General features: G+C 43.6%; 1 protein-coding gene across 2 annotated transcripts; it reads right to left on the bottom strand.

Annotated features, from left to right (window-relative positions):
* Window positions 1-2,327: 2,327 nt before the first annotated feature.
* On the bottom strand, window positions 2,328-26,485 carry LOC149469916 (nicotinamide N-methyltransferase-like). Of its 2 annotated transcripts, XM_089668379.1 has the most exons (4): window positions 26,337-26,485; window positions 25,903-26,057; window positions 23,745-23,952; window positions 2,328-2,933 (listed from the first exon to the last, which is right to left on the bottom strand). In XM_089668379.1, the coding sequence occupies exons 2-4, from the start codon at window positions 26,051-26,053 to the stop codon at window positions 2,510-2,512; spliced, it is 783 nt and encodes a 260-aa protein (XP_089524505.1). In that variant the 5' UTR covers window positions 26,054-26,057; window positions 26,337-26,485; the 3' UTR covers window positions 2,328-2,509. The 2 variants fall into 2 exon arrangements, with proteins under 2 accessions (XP_089524505.1, XP_089524504.1); XM_089668378.1 differs by lacking the exon at window positions 26,337-26,485 and having other exon boundaries at window positions 25,903-26,114.
* Between the last annotated feature and the right edge of the window lie 542 nt (window positions 26,486-27,027).

Raw genomic sequence — 27,027 nt, 5'->3', positions numbered from 1 at the left:
AAACACAAAACCAAGCTCAAGGACTATTTACTGATTGCAATGTGCAAACTGTTGGAAATACGTATTGCCTGGCTATGTAGGACTTAAGAGGACCGAAACAAATCCAGGAGCCCCAAAGGGGGTAGTGCTACAACAGTAAACAGGACAAATAGGGTGAATCTCCCTAATCCCTCTCCATTCTATCCAAAACTTAAAAAAAGTTTTGCCTTTAGTTGTGCTTTCAGCTTTAAAATGTTGGGCATCTACACCTACAGCACAACCTTTCCTTTGTATTTTACCAAAACATTGGGTAATATATTGTGTTTTTGTGCCCTAAAATTAACTGTAGTTTAATTTTTTTACAGAAATTTGGTGTCTTATAAACCATTGCACTAATATTGTCTGTCAGCAGGATAATGGACTGGGGCCCTTTCTGAGTTCTATTAAAAGATTTCCAAGAATAAAATATCAAGGTGTTGTCAAGTAAAGTGTTCTCATTGGGTGGATAAAATATAAAATTATTTAACATTTTTAAAGTTATATTTTGTATAGAGTAAAATAGTTATAAAGCAGCCTCACAAAAAATCTCATATAAGCTTTAACATGTTAATGTAATTTCAAAAGTAATTTTCAAAAATGTTATATATGCATCTTCCAGTAAAGTAATCCTAGGTGACTCGGCAATAAAGCTCCTTTCCAGGCACTTCCAGGTATGGGATGACAATGCTTTGCCCCATCTCTTAATACTTCTCCTGCATTGTCACGTGTCACACATCCTTTTAGTGGCAATAACAAATGGTTGTTTCAGCACACATTTCTCATGCATGGTCCACTTTTACACCATCAGGAAACCCTCCCTGAAAATGCCATGTAATCATTGCTGGAGGGCAATTAGGCCGAAAGCAGCTTTAAGAGGCTGCATATAGAATAGTAGCAGAGAGATGTAACAAATGGTTAAAAAAGTATTTAATTTTAAGGAAAAAGGGCAAAGTTATAAATCAGTAAAGTTTTAGATCGACCATGTTCAACAATTGACAGTGAGCTCATTTAATGATTTTTGGGTTGGAACAATATTCATTCTCTGGCAGCCCCATATAGGGTGCAGCAAGCTAGCTGTTGTGCCCATTACTGTCCCCTATGCGTTAGTGTCTCCTCTGCAGGAATCGGCAGCATAAAAAGCAAAATGACTTTGTTTACTTTCACAGATCTTTAACAGAACCTTACACTCAGTAGAAGATATGAAATAATCAAATATTATGTGTGTTACAAATATCTGTCATTTAATTCTCATAAATGATTGATAGACCAATGTGGGGGGTTACTATTATATGTGATATTGTTAACTTGTTTACATACCACTGCTGTACATGCAACAAAGATTTGTCATCAAAAATGTCAAAGAATCGTCTCCAAAAGACCTTTGTTTGTCAGAAATGACACTGTCTCAAGGCTGGATCAGAATTTTGTGATTTTCTACGCTTACCTTACATTATGTTTGTGCGTATGCTTTTTTGCCTATCGGTGTTTAATAAAATTGGTTTTGCTAATGCACTAAGCGTTTGCACCCTTCTATGTGTTTTTACAGTTTCCTCTGTCAGGATCCCCCCGTCTAAGCAGGGCTGCATCAGCGAGGCATTACAGTTGGATGAGGTAGTACCTTCTGGATGTGTATACCTTCTGAGCACTGGAGAATTCGTGTATAGCTGTATTATGTTCTACTCTACCTCTGAAACAGGTGCTGAGTGCTTCCTCTTCCTTTTAAGTTATTTGATGCAAATGAGTTAACCCTTTCAGGACAAAAGCCTGTGAAATCAGGGTTGGAGGTTCTTTCCCACCCAAATACTTCTCCAAACCTACAATTTTGGGTCCCAAATGAGGACTTATCAATCCAGTGGGAACTGTCAATCTGTCCTCTCTCACTGATCAGACTACCCTAAAACACTTTACCCTGCACGGGTGTGAACCCGAATACTAAAAAATGTCCCTTGAGCTCTCACTTAAAGGGACCATAACCCAAATAGTGGGGAAATATACATACCTGCTGTCCTGGACCCATCCTTGCATTCCTGTACAAAGCTTATTAATTTAATCTCCCTATATCTTATCTCTTTATAAACAGTTAATAATGTTTAGATATTGGACCTGATAATGTTAATTTTTATGTTTTCTAATATATTATTCATACATTGTATCTGATATTGCATTTTTATATATTTTTTCTTGATATTCTGATGAAAGGGACACTGTAAATATCCCAAACTGCATTGGTTATCAATAGATAGATACATATAGATACATATATATAAATAAAAGTTTTACAATATTGTTCCAAGACAAGTCAACACATATTTATGTTCTGAATGATCTTTATTAGGATAGCAATATTTGTTAACACAGATTAATGCAAATTAACATTGCTGACTTTAGCACAGGTGACTGGTAGCAGTAGGTCAATCATTAATTCTGTTTGACATATTAACATTCTTTGTAACATTCACGTGCTGAGATGAATACTATTGGCTCTAATCATCTACTCCCCTTTGCATGCTACAATGAATAAAATCGCTTTATAATCAATGAGATCACTGACATTGGTTCTGCTCTGCACTGCGTAGTAATCAATGACTAAACCCATCTTATTGAGGGCATTTTTCACAAACTCCTCATTCAATTTAAAACAATGGAACCTTTCCACTCCAGCAACCCAATAAGTTGCATCTAATAGCGAAAATAGTAACAGCTGGCCTCCAGGTTTTAGAAGCTTTAATATCTTCTCCAGATTTGTCATGTATTCATTCTCATCTTTACTGATCATTTCCAGTATCAACGTACTGAGAATGCTGTCAGCAAGCGGTAATAGCACTGGAGAGGTTATGTTTTCCTCTTCAAAATCACATTTCAAAATCTGCGTGATGGACGACTTTAGGCGCAATTCTTGCTCCTCACATTGATCTCTGCAAAAATAAAAAAACATAATATGGACATTATAATAAAGTTTCCAATATACAGTGATATAGCGTGATAAACAATTCAGCCAAAATCTGGTTTCTGTTTGCTTGTTGTTTATTGAACTGGTAAGACAATGAAGTTAATTTACTAAAGGCAAATATGCTGTTGACTTTGAAAGTGAAGTTCCAGTTTGTAAGGACATTTTCCCCAGAGCTTAGTAAATGAGGTGATATTTCACTTTGCAAAGAATACCCAACCAAGTGCAAGGAAAATTAAAAAAAAAGCATTTTTACTTGCATTTGAATGGATGATGGAAGTCAGCAGAACTTCACCTCATTCGCTATGCTATGGGAAAATCCCCTTGCAAAGTACAACTTCCCTTGCAATGTCTGTTTGCCTTTAGGAAATCAACTCAAATCAGTATAAAAATACCACCCTAAATGAGCAAAGAGGCAATTTGATGTATGCATGTATTTTAATGTTATTTGATATGTTTTACCACGTAGAGTACATTACATCCAGACACAGTAAACAAATCTTGCTGTACCTTTATCACACACAACTTGTTTCTTTGGTGAGCACCTGTGAAGTTCATTCTCATAACTTATTGTTGTCTGTGATTGTATTTCAATACATTTTGCCTTTGACTATACAGTATACATTTATCATTTTTGTAGCCTGCCTAATAATATATTCCTGAGCATGACAGTATACTAATGGGTCAACACTCCCCCTTACTGGAATAACTAGAACTGACTGCTCTACAAATAAAAAAAACTCTACCTAGCACCAGAATTCTTTTTTTATCATAACGGCAATAGGAATTTTGCCTTATTTTTACCCTTACCTGACTGTTTCCTGTTGTCCTTTACAGGCTGGTCCTCTGAAACTACCCTCTCCTCATACCACAGGGGCTAAAGACATCCCTCATGAGGAACCCCATTCTGATGGTCTTGGGGATCCAGTAAGCAGCTAACAGAAAAGAAAAGCATGGAATGCATGCCCTGTGCTCGATTGATAGAACACCGCATTACTCTATTTCTCTCTCTCCAAGCCTCAGTTCTGGTTGGTGTGGTTGCGACTGTCCCCTAAAATTGGCTGTAGCCCGGTCACCTGACACACCCGTTCTGGTCAGATGGGGGGTGGGGTTATAAAGTGAGATATTTCAATGTGGAAGGCAGCCACCTCTTGCCTCCCCTTCCTGGGTAGATCCTACGCTGACTGCTATTTTTTTGTTTCTGTTATTGGGTAGGTTTTTACTTCTTGTCTGGAGATTCTGTTTCAAGTTTTTATATTTCATCTCTATTCACACACACATACAGTATTTTGCTACAGTATTGCTCAGTCGCCACTGCTGTCCCTATTTATTCTAAATGTATAAAGTAATAATAGACCTCGCATCCAATAACAGGTAGGGGTTGGTACGTATTGAAGAAATTATGTGGAAGAGCATTTTAAACAGTAACATTTTTACATAAAATTTGGCTTTGTTGCAGCTCTTCCCATAATCACCTCTCTAGGGATAAGCATTCCTTTCATTTCCATCATTACAGTTAAAGATCAAGAGCAAGGTCTGCTCACCATCACTTTATCTCACAGATATAGCTGTCTGTCCGATCAGCAAAGCTGGGCATGCAGCAGACCAGCTCTTCAAGGCAAATTAGTTTGTGCAATCTGTCTTTCCAAAGCCTTGAGAGAAAGAGACTGATAACATGCAATTGATGGATATGATACTTCATATGGTACAGGAATCAGTCTTAGAAATCTCCACATACTGTATGTCAGAGAAAGTCTTGACTACCTACAAGCATCCACCACATAGTCATATGCTTAGTAAAACATTTAACTCTCCCAATGGATGATACAGTAACCTTCAAGGACAGTTTATCTACAATTTATGTAAGTTTCTGTATGATATTTTAACTTTTTTTAGCAGCAAACTAATTTTTGTAATCTCAAATGTTACTAGAAGTAAGATGGAATTCAGTATCTACAAGAATATTTATACCTTATTCTACTTTAACTACAAAAAAGTAATTTGCAACCAACACAGAAGACATTTTTGGGGGCCTTATTAAATGCAATCAACAGTTAGGTGCGGTTGCCTCAAGAGAAGAATCAGACCACCAAATGGTACACAAAATTGGTGATAGCCAGTACTTATATGCCAGCTTTGCACTGTATGAAATTGATTGTGACCCTGTCATCAGCCACTCAAATGGGTACATTTGAATTTCAAACAGGCCTCCTGAGCCTGTGCACATGGAGATAAATTCTTCAGATAAGCCAAACTGTCTCTAGGTATCGAATCTGCAAAATTGGCTGGACACCCGAACTTGGATCACAGTTATGTCATATGCAACCCCTCAAGGCTAGGGAGCTCATTTTCAGAATATCCTACTCCAGGGAAAATAGCCGAGGTCAGAAATAGTAAGTCTCTAATATTCTAGAACTTTGAGTGGCATGGCAAACAAATAAACAAGATGATAGTGTCTTATGTTCCCAGGAAAGGGAGAATGAGATGCAACACCATTCTGAAGGAGGTCAGGACAATTTTTCTCTGAGCACAGAACAATCTCTTATACAGTCATGGCCGAAATTGTTGGCACCCTTGATATTTCTCCAGGAAATCATGTATTTCTCACGAAACGTATTGCATTAACACATGTTTTGCTATACACATGTTTATTCCCTTTGTGTGTATTGGGACAAAACAAAAAAAGGGAGGAAAGAAAGCAAATTCGACATAATGTCACACAAACCTCCAAAAATGGGCTGGACAAAAGTATTGGCACCCTTTCACAACTGCGGATAAATAAGAATGTTACAAGCATGTGATGCTCCTGTAAACTCACCTGGGGCAAGTAACAGGTGTGGGCAATATAGAAATCACACCTGAAAGCAGATAAAAAGGAGAGACGTTCACTTAACCTTTGCATTGTGTGTCTGTCTGTGCCACACTAAGCATGGACAACAGAAAGAGGAGACGAGAACTGTCTGAGGACCTGAGAACCAAAATTGTGGCAAAATATCAACAATCTCAAGGTTACAAGTCCATCTCCAGAGAACTAGATTTGCCTTTGTCCACAGTGCGCAACATTATCAAGAAGTTTGCAACCCATGGCACTGTAGCTAATCTCCCTGGTCGTGGACGGATGAGGAAAATTGATGAAAGATTGCAACGCAGAATAGTCCGGATGGTGGATAAGCAGCCCCAAACATGTTCCAAAGACATTCAAGCTGTCCTGCAGGCTCAGGGAGCATCAGTGTCAGCGCGAACTATCCGTCGACATTTAAATGAAATGAAACGCTATGGCAGGAGACCCAGGAGGACCCCACTGCTGACACAGAGACATAAAAAAGCAAGACTACAGTTTGCCAAAATGTACTTGAGTAAGCCAAAAGCCTTCTGGGAAAACGTCTTGTGGACAGATGAGACCAAGATAGAGCTTTTCGGTAAAGCACATCATTCTACTGTTTACCGAAAACGGAATGAGGCCTACAAAGAACAAAACACAGTACCTACGGTAAAATATGGTGGAGGTTCAATGATGTTTTGGGGTTGTTTTGCTGCCTCTGGCACTGGGTGCCTTGACTGTGTGCAAGGCATCATGAAATCTGAGGATTACCAAAGGATTTTGGGTCGCACTGTAGGGCCCAGTGTCAGAAAGCTGGGTTTGCGTCCAAGATCCTGGGTCTTCCAGCAGGACAATGACCCCAAACATACGTCAAAAAGCACTCAGAAATGGATGGCAAAGAAGCGCTGGAGAGTTCTGAAGTGGCCAGCAATGAGCCCAGATCTAAATCCCATTGAACACCTGTGGAGAGATCTTAAAATTGCTGTTGGGAAAAGGTGTCCTTCCAATAAGAGAGACCTGGAGCTGTTTGCAAAGGAAGAGTGGTCCAAAATTCCGGGTGAGAGGTGTCAGAAGCTTATTGATGGTTATAGGAAGCGACTGAATTCAGTTATGTTTTCCAAAGGGTGTGCAACCAAATATTAAGTTAAGGGTGCCAATACTTTTGTCCAGCCCATTTTTGGGGTTTTGTGTGACATTATGTCATATTTGCTTTTCTGCCTCTGTTTTATATTTGTTCCAATACATACAAAGGGAATAAACATGTGTATAGCAAAACATGTGTTAATGCAATACCTTTTTTGTGTGAAATACTTGATTTTCAGGAAAAATATCAAGGGTGCCAACAATTTCGGCCATGACTGTATCTAAAATTGTCCTGCTTTTCAGCTTAGAATTTTTCAGCAGACTTGTTTGGTACTCTGTTGAAAGCCTGGATTCCAGAGTTCTGTCTTTAATATGTGCCTGGAGTTCAGTTTTAATAAATATACTTTATAATACATCTTGTTATACAATATTATCATTATCTTTTTCTTTTTACCCACATATATATTCACCTTATTTTATGACATACTGCATATGTTAGTTAATGTGATTGATTATGGCCAGATTCACACTAGTGTGATTTTGCATTCAACTTGGGTCGCACAGAAGTGCATGACAAGGTAAATGACATTGATTTCAATGGCGTTTATTCACATCTAAGCGACTTAGGACTAAGCAATTTGGGAAAAGGTTCCTGTACTATTTAAGTGCAATTCCAGTCCAATTTTGACCCCATAGATTATACAAACTTTATCAAAGTTGCATCAAAGTATCACTACATAATCGCACTTAAAGTCGGATCACGTCACTGTGAACCTAGTCTTACTATCTAAGTTAGAAATCGCCACTGAAAAAAATGTAAAAGTACTCACTCAATTATCCAATTGTATGAAAAAAAGTACCTGCATGTGATTGAATTCAAATTGAACAGGAATTTATTTGTGAAGAGTCTGACCTTTTTTAGTAAATTGTCCTTAATGTATCAGCATGATCTAGTGCTTTAACAATTTCCTTTCTTTCTCACCAATATATTGTAACTTTTAACACATGTGGAGCTCACACAGTTTTACTTATTATGAAATAATGTATTTGAAAGTGACTGGTAGCCATAAAACATGTCATATTGAATTTTCACGAGCAATAAACATTTGCAGTATGTACAAAATCTCTGTACTTTTCTCTTCTACATGTTAATGGCCAAAAAGCCAGCTGCTTCTCAAACACAAGCCAAAAGTGACCACCAAAAAACCAACCCCTATTGACTTCAACACAGTTGAACTTCTTTATCTACATTGGTGACACCCCATCTGATGTCTACAAAAAAAAAACTAGAGAGAGCTGGAACTGCTCAACTCCAAGGTGTCACTGAAATAAGTTCTATCTATAAATTACAGATTTAGATATTAAAATAGAAGTCCAGTCAAATATTAAACTCAACCTGCTCTGACACCCATTCTAAGCCCTTATTAACTACCCTGTAAAAGAAAAAATATTATTATTATACAGGATTTATATAGCGCCAACAGTTTGCGCAGCGCTTTACAATATAAGGGAGACAGTACAATTACAATACATTTCAGTACAGAAGGAATTTGAGGGCCCTGCTCGTGGAGCTTACAATCTAAAGGAAGGGGGAGGTGATACAAAAGGTGATAGCTGCGTGGGTGATCTGGTGAAGGTGATTCAAGTACAGTTCTTAGGTGGAGATGGGGTAGGCTTCCCTGAAGAAGTGAGTTTTCAAAGATCACCTAAAGGCAGACAGGGTGGGGGCTGACTGGACATAAAAAATGGTAAAATAAGTGAGCGCTACAACAATCATAAGCAGCCAAAGCACCAAAAGGCAGACCAAATCCTCCAGAATAATCAAAGAAAACAAAGGGGTGCGGTGCTAGAATCACTAAAATCAAATTAAAATATGCATACATATAAATTGCACTTAACCAAGATGTGGATATAAAGTGACAAACTTGCACAATGCAAGGTAAAAGTGATATTGGTGAGCACTTATCAGTGTGCTAGGTGTTCATGATCATAAACAGTCCCAAAAACAGTTCATAAAGTGCTTTAGAAGTGATGATCCATCTGAGAAGGTCTCAGACAAGTGCTCCTTACAACATTCGTGTAACGTGCCGTGAAACTGTTAGGAATACGCACTCACCAGATGCGCAACCTTTATGCGCATATATGTTAAGCTCAAGGATGTCTGCTGGAAATCTCCTTCATCCTGGTCTGGTCACAAACCGTTATGGATCCCCTTCCCCTGGGCAGTTTGCAGCTACTAAGGCCTCAATCCGGAATGGGCTCTGTACAGATATCCGCTCACTCCATGATCTGACCGGACATGCTGTGGTAGGGAGTTCCAGAGGATGGGAGAGGCTCTGGAGAAGTCCTGGAGGCGAGCGTGGGAGGAGGTGATGAGGGAGCTAGAGAGGAGGATATCATGGGAGGAGCGGAATGGGCGATTTGAGTAGTATCTGTGGATGAGGTTGGCGATGTAGCTAGGGGAAGTGTTGTGGATGGCTTTGTAAGCTGTGGTTAGTATTTTGAATTTTATACGTTGGGTTAGTGGAAGCCAGTGAAGGGATTGGCAGAGAGGTGGCAGCAGTCGTTGATCGGTTGGTAAGGTGTATGAGTCTAGCAGCAGCATTCATAATAGACTGAAGGGGGGATAGTCTGTGTAATGGTAGACCAGTGAGGAGGGAGTTGCAGTAATCGAGGTGGGATATAACCAAGGTGTGGATAAGTTGTTTTGTGGTGTCATTGGTCAGGCAGGGGTGGATTTTGGAAATGTTCAGGAGGTTGAGGCGGCAGGATTTAGCCAGTGAGTGGATGTAGGGGCCCAAAGGAGAGGTCAGAGTCTAGGATTACGCCTAGCACCCTTGCAGGAGGAGAAGGACCAATAGTTGTGCTGTTGATCTTAATAGTAAAGTCGTGAGTGGGGGATCGGGGAGGAGGAAATATTACAAGATCAGTTTTTGACAGATTGAGTTTAAGGTAGTGATGTGACATCCATTGTCAGGAATGGACTAGCCAGCAATGGTGGGACTCACCTGCCTTTTGATCTGCAGTACCAGGGCTGGCCAGCGGATGCTCCCAGCAATCAGAGACTCAACTTTGCAGCCAGCTAACACCTGGAACTGATTATGCTGGGGTATTTAAGGGATGGCCAGACTTGCAGACTCTGCCTTGGTGTTGTGTTTCTCTTGGGCCCTGTATCCTGTTCCTGCTCTCTGTTCCTGTCTGATTCTCTGCTACCTGTTCTGATCCCTGGCTTGTCTGACCATCCCTCTGCCTGACCCTCTGTACTACGCTGCCTGCTACCTGTTCTGATCCCTGGCTTGTGACCCTGACCATCCCTCTGCCTGACCCTCTGTACTACGCTGCTAGCTACCTGCTGAACCTGGCCTGTGACCCCGACCAATCTCCGCTTGCTCCCCCTGTACCTACCTGCCCTATTGATATTGACCCGGCCTGCCTGACGACGCTTGCTTGTATGTACTGTTATCTGTGGGTAGTTGGTTTGGTTTGGTTGCACTGTATTATGTTTTAGTATTGCACTGCGTCTATGTTTGTATTGTTAGTGTTAATAAATTATATTGTTTATCACATATCTGAAGTCTGCGTTTCCCTGCGTCAGTCACACACCTCTGGTCTCACCTGGGAGCCCTGACATTACACCAAGGCCAATCCTGACCAGAAGTGGCTGCACAGGGAAGCTATCTTGGCTTGTTGATGGGAAGGATGGATCTGGATGAGGTTGTGTATTTATATCTGCTAGTGTTTGATGACAGGGAGTATGCTTATCAATCTCTGAAGGAGTATCCCAGGGATCAACTACTAGAATGTATACGGCTCGCTCATGTTCTAGTAGATCAGGGCACAGAGTTCTCTGAGGTGCAGCCATTGATTGAGGTTTGTGCTGAGTTGGTTTCATCTGGTTCCCCCGAATGCAGGGATGAATTTTTGCCACCATTTAGTGCAGACCAGGTAGAGTCCCTGGTGTGGTTATTAGAGGATGATGTGGGTTACTTTCTGGAGCGTTATTCCACATGTTCACCACAGACACTAAGAGATTGTATAAACGCAGTACAGTCATTGACCAGACAGGCTTTGTGTAAGCTCAGCTTTGTTCAACCCATACTGCAGACATGGACAGATTTGTTGCACCCAGCCTCAGTCAGCTTACAAAAACCCAGTCCTGCTTCTAACTCTACTCCTGTATTCCCACCAGCTCCTCCAGTTACAGCCCAGTATACTTGGCTATCTACCGCATGTCAGTACCCTGTTCCCACTCGCTGCACCTATCCTGCCTTTAACCCTGTAAAAAAGCCCTCTGTAGCAACTGCTCCCTCTCCTGTTCCATCCTCCAGTTTTTCTCTGTCTCCAGCTGCTCCATTCGTTTGCAGACCTGCGTTTACTTGCAGTGCTCCAGTGGTTAAAACCAGAAAAAAGCGAAAATTCTTTCCAACCAATACCATCCTGCCAGTATCCAAACCGGTGAACCTGCCTTCCGTGACTCAGCCTGAAGCCTCTACTCAGCCTGAGGCCTCTACTCAGCCTGAGGCCTCTCTTCAGCCTGATGCCTCTCTTCAGCCTGATGCCTCTCTTCAGCCGGATGCCTCTCTTCAGCCTGATGCCTCTCTTCAGCCTGATGCCTCTCTTCAGCCTGATGCCTCTCTTCAGCCTGAAGCCTCTACTCCGCCTGAAGCCTCTACTCGGCCTGATGCCTGCATTCAGCCTGATGCCGCTACTCAGCATGATGAACTGATCCAGCCCGACGATCCTATTAGGCCAGTTGACTCGATGCCCGCTGTTGATCCAGATGATCCGGTACCTGATCCAGTGCCCGCTGTCGTGCCAATTGACTCAGAGCCCGCTGTCATACCTGGTGACCCGGTGCCCACTGCCTTGCCAGATGACGCGGTGCCCGCTGGCAAGCCAAATGACCTGATGCCTGGTGACCCAGTGCCCGCTGTCATACCTGGTGACCCGATGCCCGCTGTCGAGCCAGACAATCCGATACCAGATGACCCAGTGCCCACTGTCGTGCCTGTTGATTCGGAGCCCACTGTCTTGCCAGACGACTCGGTGCCCACTGTCGTGCCTGTTGACTCGGAGCCCACTGTCTTGCCAGACGACTCGGTGCCCGCTGTTCCGCCTGTTGACTCGGTGCCCGCAGTCTTGCCAGACGACTCGGTGCCCGCAGTCTTGCCAGACGACTCGGTGCCCGCAGTCTTGCCAGACGACTCAGTGCCCGCTGTTCCGCCAGTTGACTCGGTGCCCGCAGTCTTGCCAGATGACTCGGTGCCCGCAGTCTTGCCAGACGACTCGGTGCCCGCAGTCTTGCCAGACGACTCGGTGCCCACTGTCGTGCCTGGTGACTCGGTGCCCGCCGCTTCGTCTGGGGGCCCGAGACCTGTCGCTCCACCTGGGGGTCCGGCGCCCGCCGCTCCGCCTGAGGGCCCGAGACCTGTCGCTCCGCCTGGGGGCCCGAGACCTGTCGCTCCACCTGGGGGTCCGGCGCCCGCCGCTCCGCCTGAGGGCCTGAGACCTGTCGCTCCACTTGGGGGTCCGGCGCCCGCCGCTCCGCCTGGGGGCCCGAGACCTGTCGCTCCATCTGGGGGTCCGGCGCCCGCCGCTCCGCCTGAGGGCCCGAGACCTGTCGCTCCGCCTGGGGGCCCGATGCCTGTCGCCCCTCCTGGGGGCCCGATGCCTGTCGCCCCTCCTGGGGGCCCGACGCCTGTCGCCCCGCCTGGGGGCCCGATGCCTGTCGCCCCGCCTGGGAGCCCGACCCCTGTCGCCTTGCCTGGGGGCCCGACGCCTGTCGCCCCGCCTGGGGGCCCAACGCCTGTCGCCCCGCCTGGGGGCCCGACGCCTGTCGCCCCGCCTGGGGGCCCGGTGCCTGTCGCCCCGCCCGGGGGCCCGGTGCCTGCTGCTCCGCCCGGGGGCCCGGTGCCTGCTGCTCCGCCCGGGGGCCCGGTGCCTGCTGCCCCGCCCGGGGGCCCGGTGCCTGCTGCTCCGCCCGGGGGCCCGGTGCCTGCTGCCCTGCCCGGGGGCCCGGTGCCTGCTGCTCCGCCTGGTGGCCCGCTGCCTGCTGCTTCGCCTGGTAATCCGATGTGCCTCTGCCCGGAGTCCTGCCCGATGTTCCTCTGCCCGGAGTCCAGCCCGATGTGCCTCTGCCCGGAGTCCAGCCCGATGTGCCTCTGCCCGGAGTCCAGCCCGGTGTGCCTCTGCCCGGAGTCCAGCCCGGTGTGCCTCTGCCCGGAGTCCAGCCCGGTGTGCCTCTGCCCGGAGTCCAGCCCGGTGTGCCTCTGCCCGGAGTCCTGCCCGGTGTGCCTCTGCCCGGAGTCCTGCCCGGTGTGCCTCTGCCCGGAGTCCTGCCCGGTGTGCCTTTGCCCAATGTGCCTCTGCCCGGTGTGCCCCTGCCCGGTGTGCCGCTGCCCGGAGTCCTGCCCGGTGTGCTAGTCTTTGATATCCCGCCAGTTACCAGACCCGGGCGGTGGAACATTTTGCCCAGCTAGGACTGTTTGGAGCGTCCTGAGGCCGCTCCTTGAGGGGGGGGTACTGTCAGGAATGGACTAGCCAGCAATGGTGGGACTCACCTGCCTTTTGATCTGCAGTACCAGGGCTGGCCAGCGGATGCTCCCAGCAATCAGAGACTCAACTTTGCAGCCAGCTAACACCTGGAACTGATTATGCTGGGGTATTTAAGGGATGGCCAGACTTGCAGACTCTGCCTTGGTGTTGTGTTTCTCTTGGGCCCTGTATCCTGTTCCTGCTCTCTGTTCCTGTCTGATTCTCTGCTACCTGTTCTGATCCCTGGCTTGTCTGACCATCCCTCTGCCTGACCCTCTGTACTACGCTGCCTGCTACCTGTTCTGATCCCTGGCTTGTGACCCTGACCATCCCTCTGCCTGACCCTCTGTACTACGCTGCTAGCTACCTGCTGAACCTGGCCTGTGACCCCGACCAATCTCCGCTTGCTCCCCCTGTACCTACCTGCCCTATTGATATTGACCCGGCCTGCCTGACGACACTTGCTTGTATGTACTGTTATCTGTGGGTGGTTGGTTTGGTTTGGTTGCACTGTATTATGTTTTAGTATTGCACTGCGTCTATGTTTGTATTGTTAGTGTTAATAAATTATATTGTTTATCACATATCTGAAGTCTGCGTTTCCCTGCGTCAGTCACACACCTCTGGTCTCACCTGGGAGCCCTGACATCCATGCTGATATGTCACTTAGTAGATTTGTGATATGTGAGGAGATTGAGGGGGTGAGCTGGGGAGTGGAGAGATAGATCTAGGTGTCATCAGCATAGAGGTGGTATGGGAAGCCATGGGAGGTTATCAGTTGGCCTAGGGAGGAGGTATAGAGAGAGAAAAGGAGGGGCCCAGGAACAGAACCTTGGGGTACCCCAACAGCAAGAGAAAGCAGAGCGGAGGTGGAGGAGTTGTAAGGGACACTGAAAGTGCGCTGAGAAAGGTAAGAGGAGAACCAAGAGAGAGCAGAGTCAAGAAGGCCGATGGAGTGAAGTTTACTGAGGAGGAGCGGGTGGCCGACTGTGTCAAACGCAGCGTAAAGGTCAAGGAGTATGAGTATGGAGTAATGGCCCTTGGTTTTAGCAGTTAGTAGGTCATTAGTGAGTTTTAGTAGGGCAGTTTCTGTGGAATGTTGTGGGCGAAAGCCAGACTGTCGGGGATCAGGAAGGTTGTTGTCGGTGAGGTAGCAGTTCATACGGTTGTGAACAAGGTGCTCGAGAAGCATGGAGGCATACGGGAGCAGGGAGATGGGTCTTAAGTTATTCAAACAGGTGGGGTCCAGTGAGGGTTTTTTGAGGATGGGGGTAACCAGTGCATGTTTGAGTGGGGAGGGAAAGGTGCCCATGGAGAGTGAGAGGTTGAAGATGTGGGTTAGAGAGTTTAGGATAGAGCAGGACGAAGGCTGCAGCAGTCGTGAGGGGACAGGATCCAGGGGACAGGTTGTGAAGTGGGCCTTGGAAAGGAGTTTGTTAACTTCCTTGGTGGTAACAGAGTCAAAGGAGGAGAGTGTTGAGTTTGGTGTTGGGCCTGGTATGTTGGTTAGAGGAGGAAGCTTGACACTGGAGATCTCATCACGAATTGTGCCGATCTTCTTCTTGAAGTGACTGGCAATCTCCTGTGCAGTAAGTAAGTTGGTGGGTGAAGGCAGTGGGGGGTGGAGTAAGGAATAAAGGGTAGAGAAGAGTTGACGAGGATTGGATGACAGGGTCTTGATGAGAATGTTATAGTAGGTTTGCTTAGCAGCATGGAGGCTGGAGTTGTATTTGAGAAGAGCGGATTTGTAGAGGGTAAAGTCTTTCAGGGATTTAGTTTTACGCCATGCTCGCTCAAGAGTGCGGCTGCGTCTCTTAAGGCTTCTGGTCTCATCTGTTTGCCAGGGTTGTGACAGGCAAGGCCTAGTTCTGCTTGTAGAAAGAGGGGCAAGAGCGTCCAGGGAGGATGATAGATAGTTGTAGGCAGATATGGCCAGCTCTGGGCAGGACAGGGGTGCAATTTCATCATAGAGGCGCTCAGTAGCGGAGTGGAGAAGGTCAGGGCTGAGGTGATGGAGGTTTCTACAGGTAACAGTTTGCTGGTTGGAGGCATGGGAGGTAGGAGGCAGGGAGAGTGTGAAGCTAATAAAGTTGTGATCAGAGATAAGAAAAGGGATGTTAGAGAGGTTACAGGGAGTGCATAGGGGGGTGAATACAAGGTCAAGGGTGTTTCCATTGGAGTGGGTGGTGGATTGTGACCATTGTGTTAGGTTAAAAGAGGAAGTTAGGTTCAGTAGTTGAGAGGTGGCTGGGGTGTGAACATTGACTGGGATGTTAAAGTCACCAAGGATGATGGCAGGCACCTCAGAGGAGATAAAGTACGGTAGCCATGCTGAAAAGTCATCGAGAAAGGGTGAAACTGGGCCCCGGGGCTGGTAGATGACTGTGGTCCTCAGACAAACAGCAGAAAAGAGACGAATACAGTGCACTTCAAAAGAGCGAAGGGACAGAGACGGAGGGGCAGGAAGAACCTGGAACATGCTTTGTGGGGAAAGAAGAAGTCCGGCTCCGCCCCCTTTTTGTCCGCTGGGTCTGGGCGAGTGAGTCCAGAGGAGGGCGCCATGGGAGATTGCAGCTGAGGAGACAGAGTCGGAATCCTGGAGCCAGGTTTCAGTAATAGCAAGAAGGATGAGGGAGTGGGAGAGGAAGAGGTCATTGATAGTAGAGAGATTGTTAGAGGCTGAGCGGGCATTCCAGAGGGCACATAGGAGGGAGGGGTGGGTGCGTGGAAGCAGGGGAATTGAGATGAGAGAGTGAGGGTTGCGGCTGCGGACAGAGAGGGGAGGCTGCTGCTTCTGTGGGTTGGATTTTGATGGTGGAGGGCCAGGGTTTGGGGTGATGTCTCCAGAAGTTAGTAGTAATAAGAGGTTGAGGAAGGTGAGGTGGGAGCGAGATTTATATGAGGGCAGATGCTGCAGTGCTCTTGTAGCGGTGACATTATGTGGACCAAGAGAGAGCAGGAGATAAGTGCAGTGATATTGAGAGGGCAGAAGTGAGGGTGATATGTACAGATTGTGTGGTGGGGAGGAGGTGTAAACAAGAGAGAGTTTGAGAAGAGAGGGCATTATAGCAACAGAGAGAGTTAGCAAGAGCATGCTGGAGAGAGGAGAAATAACAAAGGAAGGCAGACGGAAAGAGGTAAGAGGGAAGAGCACATGCAATCTACTTGAGGTGGAGCATTAATGTTTGTACTTGCCTTAGTTAAAGTACCGTGTTTAAAGTGCCAGGTACTTAGCGCCGTAATGCTTTGCGCAAGGAATGCCAACCTGTCCCTCGCCAGCCATCCCATGGACTGTACTGAATTAATACTTGGATGGACAGGGGGGAGGTTAGGCAATCGTTCAATTAAGAGCTAATAAATGACACATGGGGCGATGTGTTCTGCCCTTAACAAATTGCAAGCAAGATAAGGCAAGGTGTTTGATCTCAGCTACGGCACTATGAGGCTAAGGTCAGTGGAAGCAGTGGTTACCAAGGGCAACAGAAGGCAGTTGTCAGTTGCAGGAAGAGCAGGAAGTTTCAGAGGGCAATGGAAGCAGTGGTTACCAAGGGCAACAGGAGGCAGTTATCAGTTGCAGGAAGAGCAGGAAGTTTCAGAGGGCGATGGAAGCAGTGGTTACCTGGAGATCAGAGGAGAGATGATGAGAGGATGTTAGGATGTTCCCTTGTTGCCGTGTTTGTCTACTTAACTATTCTGAAGGTGCTTTGGTCCGGTCACATGCTCTCTCCAGCAGCTGGCTTCACTGAAGAGGAGAGATTGCCAACAACAGCAGCAGTGCCTGAGTGGTGACATCACCTATAGGCTTACTACGGGGCATTTATTGTTGGCTGTCCCTATTCTACACTGAAGCGAAACTGGGAGCTGATCATGTGACTGGACTGGATGGCCCTCAAAATAGGTAAGTATAGACATATTTTCTTTATAGGGTAGTTAGTATAGGGCTTGTGTCAAGGTCCTACCTTTCCTCAGGGCTTGTGCTGCTCCATGTGCTGGCAACCATCTTAGGTGTCTGCAAAGCATTGTGGGATCCTTTATGCTTTCAGCCCTCTGCGGCTCCTCCCAGCAGGTGGCGGCTTATCACATTTAAGTCTGCTGTTTGTAGCTGTCCATTGCATTTGTGTCCTGTCTGTTGCACAGCAGCAAGCTCCTGTTCAGTTAACTCATTGCTCTCCTGGATACCGACTCGGCTTTGGCAAAGACTCCTCCTGGCTTCTGACCCCGGCTCTGGCGACCATTCTTCCTGACTTCTGACCCCAGCTTTGTCTATGATTCCCGCTGGTTCTCGACTTGATTATCCTGGAAGACGACCTCGGCAGGAGAACTTCTGTCCTACCAAGTCATCCGCTGTTGCTGTCGGACTTGCATAGACTCTGGCCTTGTTTCTGTGTAAATAAACCTACTTTTAATTGCACCTCCTTGTGTGTCTGGCTCCTTGCTCCCTGACAGCTTGGAATGGGAGCGGGAGCAGGTTATAGGTTTAGATAGGATTTGACTGGACTACTACTTTAAATTTTGTGAACAGACTTTTTTCAGCATAGCAGATAAGGAGATCCTGAATAAAAACATTATAATATAAAACATATAATATAAAAACATTATATTTTTTTTTTATAATTTAAATATTTTTTAATGTGCCATCTTGTCAAACACTTATAGTTCATCTCTACTTCTCTCATAGAAACGTTCTCGTGAATTAGTCTATACATTCTCCTCTGCTTTTCCTCATCTATCACAACTCCCATATCCATTTCCCATTTTGTTATAAATGTTGGCTTTGTGTTTGTATCTAATTCAGTGAGTATTTTATAAACTTTAGCAATCCCATGTTTCCCATCACCTTGTATTCCCAATACCTTTTCAAACAAGTTCCAATTGTCTCTTGTCCTTAAAGGTTTTGGCAAACTTCCAACAAAACACCTCAATTGAAAATACCGCCATTCATCTAATTTAGTGAAGATCTCTCCCACTTTTTTTTTCAATTCCCCAAATGATCCTATTTCATCCCCCACCAAAATATCTCTTAATTGCACTTTGTCCTTTTTAAACCACCTCCCTCCTATTTCTTCTCTGCCTGGGGGGAAAAACTCCGTGTTTTTTAGTGGAATCAGTGTTGAATTAAAAGTCCATTTCATATTTTTGTGTAGATTATCTCAAATTTTTAAAACATTCAAAGTGTATGTATTTACATTATCATTTAAACCCCTATACTGTGTTGGCACCCATATCACCCTACCCAGGTCTATTTTACTGAGTTCATTCTCTATTCTCACCCAGCTTTTTTTATAATTATATATCCAATCTATGGTTCTTGCCAATATTACAGCTTTGTAATATCTTTTAAAGTGTGGGAGCCCTAAACCACCTCTTTCTTTCCTCCTACTCAACAGCTCGTATGACAATCTTGGTTTTTTATTCCTCCATATATATTTTGTTATCAGTTTCTTAATTATTTTAAAAAAGATCTCTGGGAGTTTAATTGGGATCATTTGATATCTATATATAATTTTTGGTACTATTACCATTTTTACCAGATTAATACGGCCTATCCATGTCGGGGTTCCTCCCTCCAATATTTTTAACTCCTCTCTAATCTCATTAATCAATGAAATATAGTTTAATTTATATAGATGTTTATATGAGGCTATAAGTTTTACTCCTAGATATTTTATATATCTGTCTTTCCATTTAAAGGGAAATTCCTTTTGTATCTTTTCTTTTTCATTTTTTAAGATGTTTATATTTAGAATCTCCGTTTTTGTTGGATTAATCTTTAGGTTTGATAGTTCTCCATATTCCTTTAATGACTTCATTAAGTTTGGAAGTGTTATCCTGGGATTTCCTACGTAGAACAACAGGTCGTCTGCAAAAGCAGCAACTTTATGTTCTGTGTCCCCTATCAGGATTCCCTTTACGTCTCTATTCAGCCTTATTGTTGACAACAATGGTTCTAATGATATAACATACAACAATGGGGACAATGGGCATCCCTGTCTTGTTCCGTTTGACATCTCAATGGGTTCTGACCTCTCTTCATTTACCCCAATAACCACAGAAGGGTATCTGTACAACTTTCCTATCCACTCTCTCATCCTAGGCCCAATTCCCAAGGCTTCTAGAGTATCCATCATGAATCTCCAGTTCACTCTATCAAATGCTTTTTCAGCATCTATAGAGAGTAACACCACCGGTTCTTTTCCCTTTTTGCTCTTTTGGATTAACAACAGTGATCGTAACCCATTGTCTTTACCCTCCCTCCCTGGGACAAAGCCCACCTGATCCTCATGTATCCATTCAGGCATTAACTCTTTCAATCTATTTGATAAGACCTTTGCGTAAAATTTAGTGTCGGTGTTCAATAATGAGATAGGTCTATAACTCGAACACTGTGAGGCATCTTTTCCCTCTTTTTGAATGAGCACGACTTGGGCTTGTAATGATTCTCTTCTTACTTCCATCTCTCCACCTAGTGCATTCATGTAATTTCTAAGTTTTGGTACTAAAATTTCACTAAATTTTTTATAGTATCTCACTGTATATCCATCTGGTCCTGGACTTTTCCCTGACACTGTCCCCTTCAATGCTAATTTTATTTCGTCCTGTGAGATATCTGCATCTAGGGAGTTCAATTGATCCTCGCTTAATTTTAGTAACCCAGCCGTCTCCAGATATTTCTTTCTTTTTTGATTCTTCTCACTTTCTATATTTTCTAAACCTTCCAGGGGGCTTATATTGTACAGTTTCCTGTAATATTCTATGAAGACTTTGATGATATCTTTATTTGAATGCATCAGGTTTCCTTTAGCATCTTTTATTTTTTCTATATAATTTCTATTTTTCTTTTTCCTCAGAGCTCTCATCAGATACTTTCCAGGTCTTTCTCCCCATCTATATCTCTCACTCAAAACTCTATTATATACTTTTCTCCTCTCCTCTTCTATCACTTCTTCCAATTCTTCTTTCTTTTTTTTTAGCTTCAGCTCTATTTCTTTTGTTATTCTATTCTTATGTATTTGTTCTAATTTACTTATTTCTTATAAGAGCCCACTCATTTTCTCTCTTCTTTCTTTTTTCTTTCTTGCCCCAATCGCTATTAATATTCCTCTTATGTTTGCCTTGTGAGATTCCCACACTGTGGCTGTTGATACCTCACCTGTCTCATTCTCCTTAAAAAAGCGTTCGATCTCCTCCCCTATTTTCTGAGCTATTTCCTTTTCTACTAAGAGTGTCTCATTCAATTTCCATCCCAGCCCTCCGATTTTCCTCCTCCCCCATTCCATTTTCATAATAACTGGGGCGTAATCTGATAGAGATATTGTCTCTATTTCTACCTGGACCAGATGATCAATTAGTTGATGTTCTATTAATAAATGATCTAATCTTGAATACCTCTTATGCATGTTTGAAAAGAAAGTATAATCTCTATCTTGCATATGTGTAATTCTCCAGGCATCTACCAATTGACTTGTATGTAATTCTTTTTTCAATAATTTCAGGGCCCTACTTCCCTCTCTCTGTATATGGGAGGTAGCGTCCCTTTGTGGTTCCATACAAAAGTTAAAATCCCCTGCCAGAATCAGACGTCCTTTTTTAAAGTCCATCAACTTCCTCAACACTTTTTTCAGATACGCCTCCGGTCTTTTATTAGGACAGTAGATATTGGCCAGTGTACACTCGATCTCCTGTAACTTGCCCTTTAAAAACAAGAATCTCCCCTCTGGGTCTGTTTTTCTATCTTCCAACTCAAACCTAATATTCTTTGCCAAACCTATTGCTACCCCTTTTGCTCTTTTAACCGGGGAGTCTGCGTAATACCATGTTGGATGATTTCTAGACCTCAGCCTAACATTTGATTTTATCTCAAGATGTGTCTCCTGTAGAAATATCACTGAGGCTGCCCTATGGTGTAGTTCTTTAAATAATCTATATCTTTTCCCAGGGCAGTTCAACCCATTTACGTTTTATGTTATAAACTGAATCTCTTCCATCTTCCTTAAATTTCCTCTTTTCTCCTCCATCTATATTTTTCTTTTCTCTCCCCTTTTCTCATTTCCTCTTCTCCTCCATTCTTCTCCTCTTCTCCCTTCTCACTTGCTTTTATATCTTCCTTTATCTTGCAGAAAAAAAAAACCCCTCTCCCGTTTCCCACCCTTCCAACCTTCCAACCCCCTCCTCTCCCCCCTCCCCTCCCCCCCTCTTTTTAGGCCTATCATTTGCCTACTAATCATTTATGGAAAATAAAATCCACTTTTGATTTGATCCTTGGGCTGAAACTCCGTCCATGGATGACTTTCCCCTTGTCTAAGCTCCCCATAACCCCCCAAGTCCTACCCAGAGTTATCTCAGGCACAGTAAGACAAGGACGGTAGGGCAGAAAGAGATAGAGGAGAGAGAAAAAAAAAAAACCCTATTTCTCCTCCTCCATCCCTCTCCCCCTCCCCCCCCCCCCCCACCACAGATTTCCAGTCCTCTTTTCTCTTCGTTCTATTTTCCCATTGTTCTTCTTCCCAGCCAGGGATTTCCATTCTTTGGATTTTTAAACTGTCACAAAAATTTTTCAAATCTTCTGGAAACCTGAGGTATGCTGTAGTCCCATTTTTCCATCCTATTAAGCATTCGGGAGTCCCCCATCTATATTGCACATTATGTTCTTTCAACCTTTCCAATAGGGGTCTCAAAGATCTCCTTCTCCACAGAGTCTCTGGAGCCAGATCCGCATATATCTGTATGTCTCCTCCTTCATACTTAATTACTGGTTTTCCCTTGATCTTCTTCCAGATTTTTTCTTTATCCCGAAGCTCATAAAATTTAACTAGTATATCTCTCGGCCTTTCTTTCCCCAGAATTCTCTGAATTTTTCCTTTTCTAAAGGTTCCTTCTATTTTAGTCCTTTCCATTTCAGAGCTGTCTGTTATAGTATTAAATATTTTACAAACCACATCTTGCAGACTTTCTCCCTTTGAGTTCTCTGGGACCCCTCGTATCAAGACGTTTCTCTTCCTGTCTTTGTTTTCTTGTATCTCAGCCTTATATAACAATTTTTCTTGGGCTTTCCCTATGTTAATTATTTCTTTTTCTAGTTCAGAGATAGCCTGGGTCTGACTTTTAACTTTCTCCTCCGTTTCTTCAACTCTCTCCAACAGGTGTCCCAGATCACTGCGGATATTTACCATTTCTTGTTTTATTGTTTTCTCCAATTCTTTAAACATTTCTGCCATTTCTTTTTTATTAGGTATTTGTAGATCTTTTTCCATCTCTATATTGCCTGATATTTGCTGGTTACTAGTATCAAGGCCTAATGATACTCTAGGACTACTTTCCATACTAAGATCTGCTTCTCCTTTTTCAGTCCTGCTCTGGGGTCTTTCTGGGGTTACGTTTCCTTGGGAGGTGTATTTTTTAATTGTACCAGTCTGAGACCCTTTAGGCCCACTTCCTTTTACATTTTTATTTTTCATTTTTCTCTGTAGCTCTTATCCTTCTTATACTCCTTTATAAATTCGTGGGTAGGGAGGGGAAACAATTCTTTAACTTTCAAATCTCTGCCCTATCCCCCTGCTGATTTTTTAAGCTTTTCTTTCCACGGGCCTCTTCCACCTTTTATACAGTCTCCGGGGGTCCCCCCTTTCACTTACACCCTGCTTCTCTTTAGGGGTCAACACCTTACTTCACACCAATGCAAGTCAAAGTTCAGCCATGATCACTCACCCTCCTCATATATTTTCTTCTTGTGAGTGCTTTCTCGCTCAGTTCCCCTAAGGTTCCGTTCATGGGGGGGAACTCCCCAGGATCTCCTTGATCTCCTTGTCCAGGTCTCGGTAGTTCTCCTCCTGCTTTACTTTAAGCTCGAGGGGTTTCAGGGGGATAGGGGGAGAATGAATCGGCCACCGGCAAACAGGTCGGCGCTGCTCTCTCACTGCAAGACGCCGACCGGCCGGCTTCCCGATCTCCCAGTGGTGCCTTGCGGCCGGTCACGTGATCGCACCGGCTTCCTTCGTCTCCCAGCATCCAGGGACACTCTCACTGCCAGTTTCCAGCCGCTCCCCTCTCTCCTCACGCCAGCATCCACCTCTCCTCCACAGGGAGCCGTCAGACCAGGGTAAGTCCCACACCACAGGGCTCTAACATGCCTGAGGGGATAGACCTGGAGGCTTGGGGAGGTCAGACAACGGAGCTCCGTCCAAGAGCTCCTACATAGAGCTCTCGCCTGCCGCCATGCTCAGGCCCCGCCCCCGCAATTTGCAAGTCTTATGGCATGCAAATTCGCATCCAGTGTGACCCAATTGAAGTTGTCTTTAAAGAAATCATTTTCTTCAAACTAAAAAGCAAAAGTGAAAAAGTTACCTTGTTCCTTCTAAGTCAGCGGCGACTGCTGCTGTATGATTCCAGTTATATGCTCCAGTACGGTCATGTAGCCATCTGGTCAGTTCCATGATACATTTCTCTTGGAATTTTAATATGACTATATTTTTGAAGAATTTGGAGGTGGAATAAAGATGGTGAATGATAGAACCAATGCTGATGTCAATCAAAATCTCTCCCTTAACTCGACCTGCAGGGATATTACAGATTCATGTGTTATTTTCCCCGAACCAAATTTTACTGCAAAAAAAGAGATTTCACCTTTCACTATAATTGGTGTCTAATGACACTTCTAGCTAAAGCTTTAAAAAATTGTTCTCCACCATAATGTGATATGGTCATGGGTTTGGCTTCTAGACCCAGCCACCATTATATGTCACATGATCCTCCATATATGAAAGTGACAAATGAGGAAGCATCTGAAAGGGAGTGCAGGTAACCTGAGTATAAATTGTTCAGGGGGCTATTAGCAGATATTGTCACTTTGCTCTACATTTGTTCTGACCATTTAGAAATAGAAAACAAGCATGATAATGTTTTTGAATTGACCTTTTGCAAGCAAATACATAAAAAGTGATAATTTAATGGCGAAGAGTGACACACTCACCAAATAAAACTGAGTCATGAAAAATAAATTATCATTAGTTATTGTTTCAACATGATGAGGTACCAGTTTATGAATGAATCCTGTTTTAAAATCATTTTCTTTGGATCAGGCTAGCACTAATGACATCTTCTCTATCGCTTCATTATGCCATTGGATGGACTAAATGAGACAGAGGTTTAATCCTGAAGTTGTCATTTGCCTCCCATTCAGGTGGCACCCAACACAGTTTTTCACAATAAAATGTTACTAAGAGGTCACTGGAGACGTTTTTCAAAATTATTTCTAGAACCTAAAATTGATTGTTATTTGTCTAAAACCTTATCCTGGACTTGCTTACACTAGAAACACTAATTACCCAAAAGTAGACTTCATTCAACCAATTATGCAACTTTAGAGGGTGATTGTTTGCTCCAAATGAAGCCCAAACTTTTTTTTGTGTTGACCATTGTTATTTAATTACAAATTAAATATAATTTCATGTACATCTGTGATAAAACATCCCAATCAAATTCATTTAAATTGCAGGTTGAAGCACAACAAAATGTGGAATAACCCAAGGTGGAGTGAATAATTTTTTCCATAGAAACAGCTTGATTTTTATGTAGTGGATTGTGATAGACAGTCCATGTTCTATTAGATGATCAGTAAAATGACAATTTTATAGTCTTGCTGCTCTCTGCTTCCTGCTTTTTAAAGTCCTTACTCTCTTAAGAAAACAATCAGATATAGGGTACAGAACAATGATAATTAAGATGGCGCCTTCATCCGGAGTCTCACCCTAGGTGACTCATTAGAAGAAAAGCATCTTTCAACGGATTTCTATGGAATAATTTTTTCCATAGAAACAGCTTGATTTTTATGTAGTGGATTGTGATAGACAGTCCATGACAGTGAATTTTTTCCATAGAAACAGCTTGATTTTTATGTAGTGGATTGTGATAGACAGTCCACGTTCTATTAGATGATCAGTAAAATGACAATTTTATAGTCTTGCTACTCTCTGCTTCCTGCTTTTTAAATTCCTTACTCTCTTAAGAAAACAATCAGATATAGGGTAACAGAACAATGATAATTAAGATGGCGCCTTCATCCGGAGTCTCACCCTAGATGACTCATTAGAAGAAAAGCATCTTTCAACGTAAACAACCCCCCATAAAAGGGAATGAGTCGTTTTGGTGACAATGATTGGAAGGTATCAACACGGATGGAAGAACACACAGGAAACTTAGGGGACTTTTCACCCAATCATCGTATATGCTTTGCCTGCGTCATGAGATTTATAAATGTTACTGTTAGTTCCTCAATAAAGTAGAAATTAGGAAGTTGGCAAACTGCAATCTGTGTCAGTGACTTTCTTCCACGTGCACGTATTCTCACATTAATTAGGCTCACTGGTAGATCACAACAGCTGTGGTTGGTAAGTGATCACATCCAAAACATTTGAACAAGCAATAAAGCATTCCTCCGCTACCAGCAATAGAAAGCTGTGAGCACAGAGTTATAGGGACCCCCACTTATATATAATGTACATACCGCTGATGAGTTGATAGTAAATATTCGCCATTGGAAACTTTAAAGAATCGTCAGCAAAGACCATGTCTTCCTTATTAGAGAAATATAAATCCAGATGACTTCTGGAATCCATTCCATGTTTGTGATAGAGTTTATGTGTTTTGCAATCCATTATCCTGCAATAATAAAAAAGCTGCACTTCACCTCTTTGACTTTTACTTTACATTAAACTTTACTATTGTCGGTGCTCAATTTATAGTCAGGCAAAAGAAGGTTGTTACATTCTAATTCAATATAATCAAGAATATATTCATGAGCCAGTCATGGGAATTGTACTGACTGAGCTATTCCTACCATATGAGTTTGCATATGTTAAAGAGTGGAGGAAGACTTACTTCTGGAATACTAATGAATACACACTATTTAGTAAACCTAACAAGCTTAGTGCTACTTACCTGTCTCCTTGCACTGTTTATCTAGTCTCAGCACTCTGTCCCCCCTACAGGTCAGAAACCTGCTCAGACATATAAAGTTGAGCTTCATGTAAAAAATGACATTTGGCAAACAAGCAAGATTTTTAATGGAGGAGAGACATTCTTTGTCTCCTCTGCATTAAAGTTACTTACCTGCCTGTTTCCCCTGTACAGTGAGCTGCACATGTGCATGCGTGTGAGTGATGTCACCTCAAACCCACACCCTTTTTAACCCCATCATGCCTAAAGGTAAAACAAATCTCAATGCCCAAGGAAAATTTTGCAACTTTGACATGTGTTAGTAAAACTCATATCACAACTACTTTGTACATCCAGGTGAATTATACCTCGTTTTTATTTTTCAGGACAAATCAGGCTTTCATTTGGTGGTAAATGATAATGGGTTTCTCCTGATTTTTTATTTTTTTTGTACTATCAAAGGAAAGCTGGCCCAAAATAGTAAAAAAAAATAAATTAAAATTTAGCTGTGTGTTTCTTGTTACTACTAGAGATGAGCGAATCGAAGCATCCGAAGTGGAATTCGAGTCGAATATCGGAAAAATTTCGATTCGTGCCGAATCCGAAAAACAGCCTAATTCGGACGCGCGAATCGAAATTTTTCCGAAAATGGCGGCTGACATGTGCGGCGACGGAGCGGGGATGTCGGGGAAGG

This window comes from Staurois parvus, unplaced genomic scaffold (genome assembly GCF_062004578.1).
Source record: "Staurois parvus isolate SC_StPar_1 unplaced genomic scaffold, SC_StPar_1.0 ptg000057l, whole genome shotgun sequence".
NCBI lineage: Eukaryota > Metazoa > Chordata > Amphibia > Anura > Ranidae > Staurois > Staurois parvus.
The sequence above is the reverse complement of the archived record's forward strand: the minus strand, read 5'-3'. Positions and strand labels throughout refer to the sequence as shown.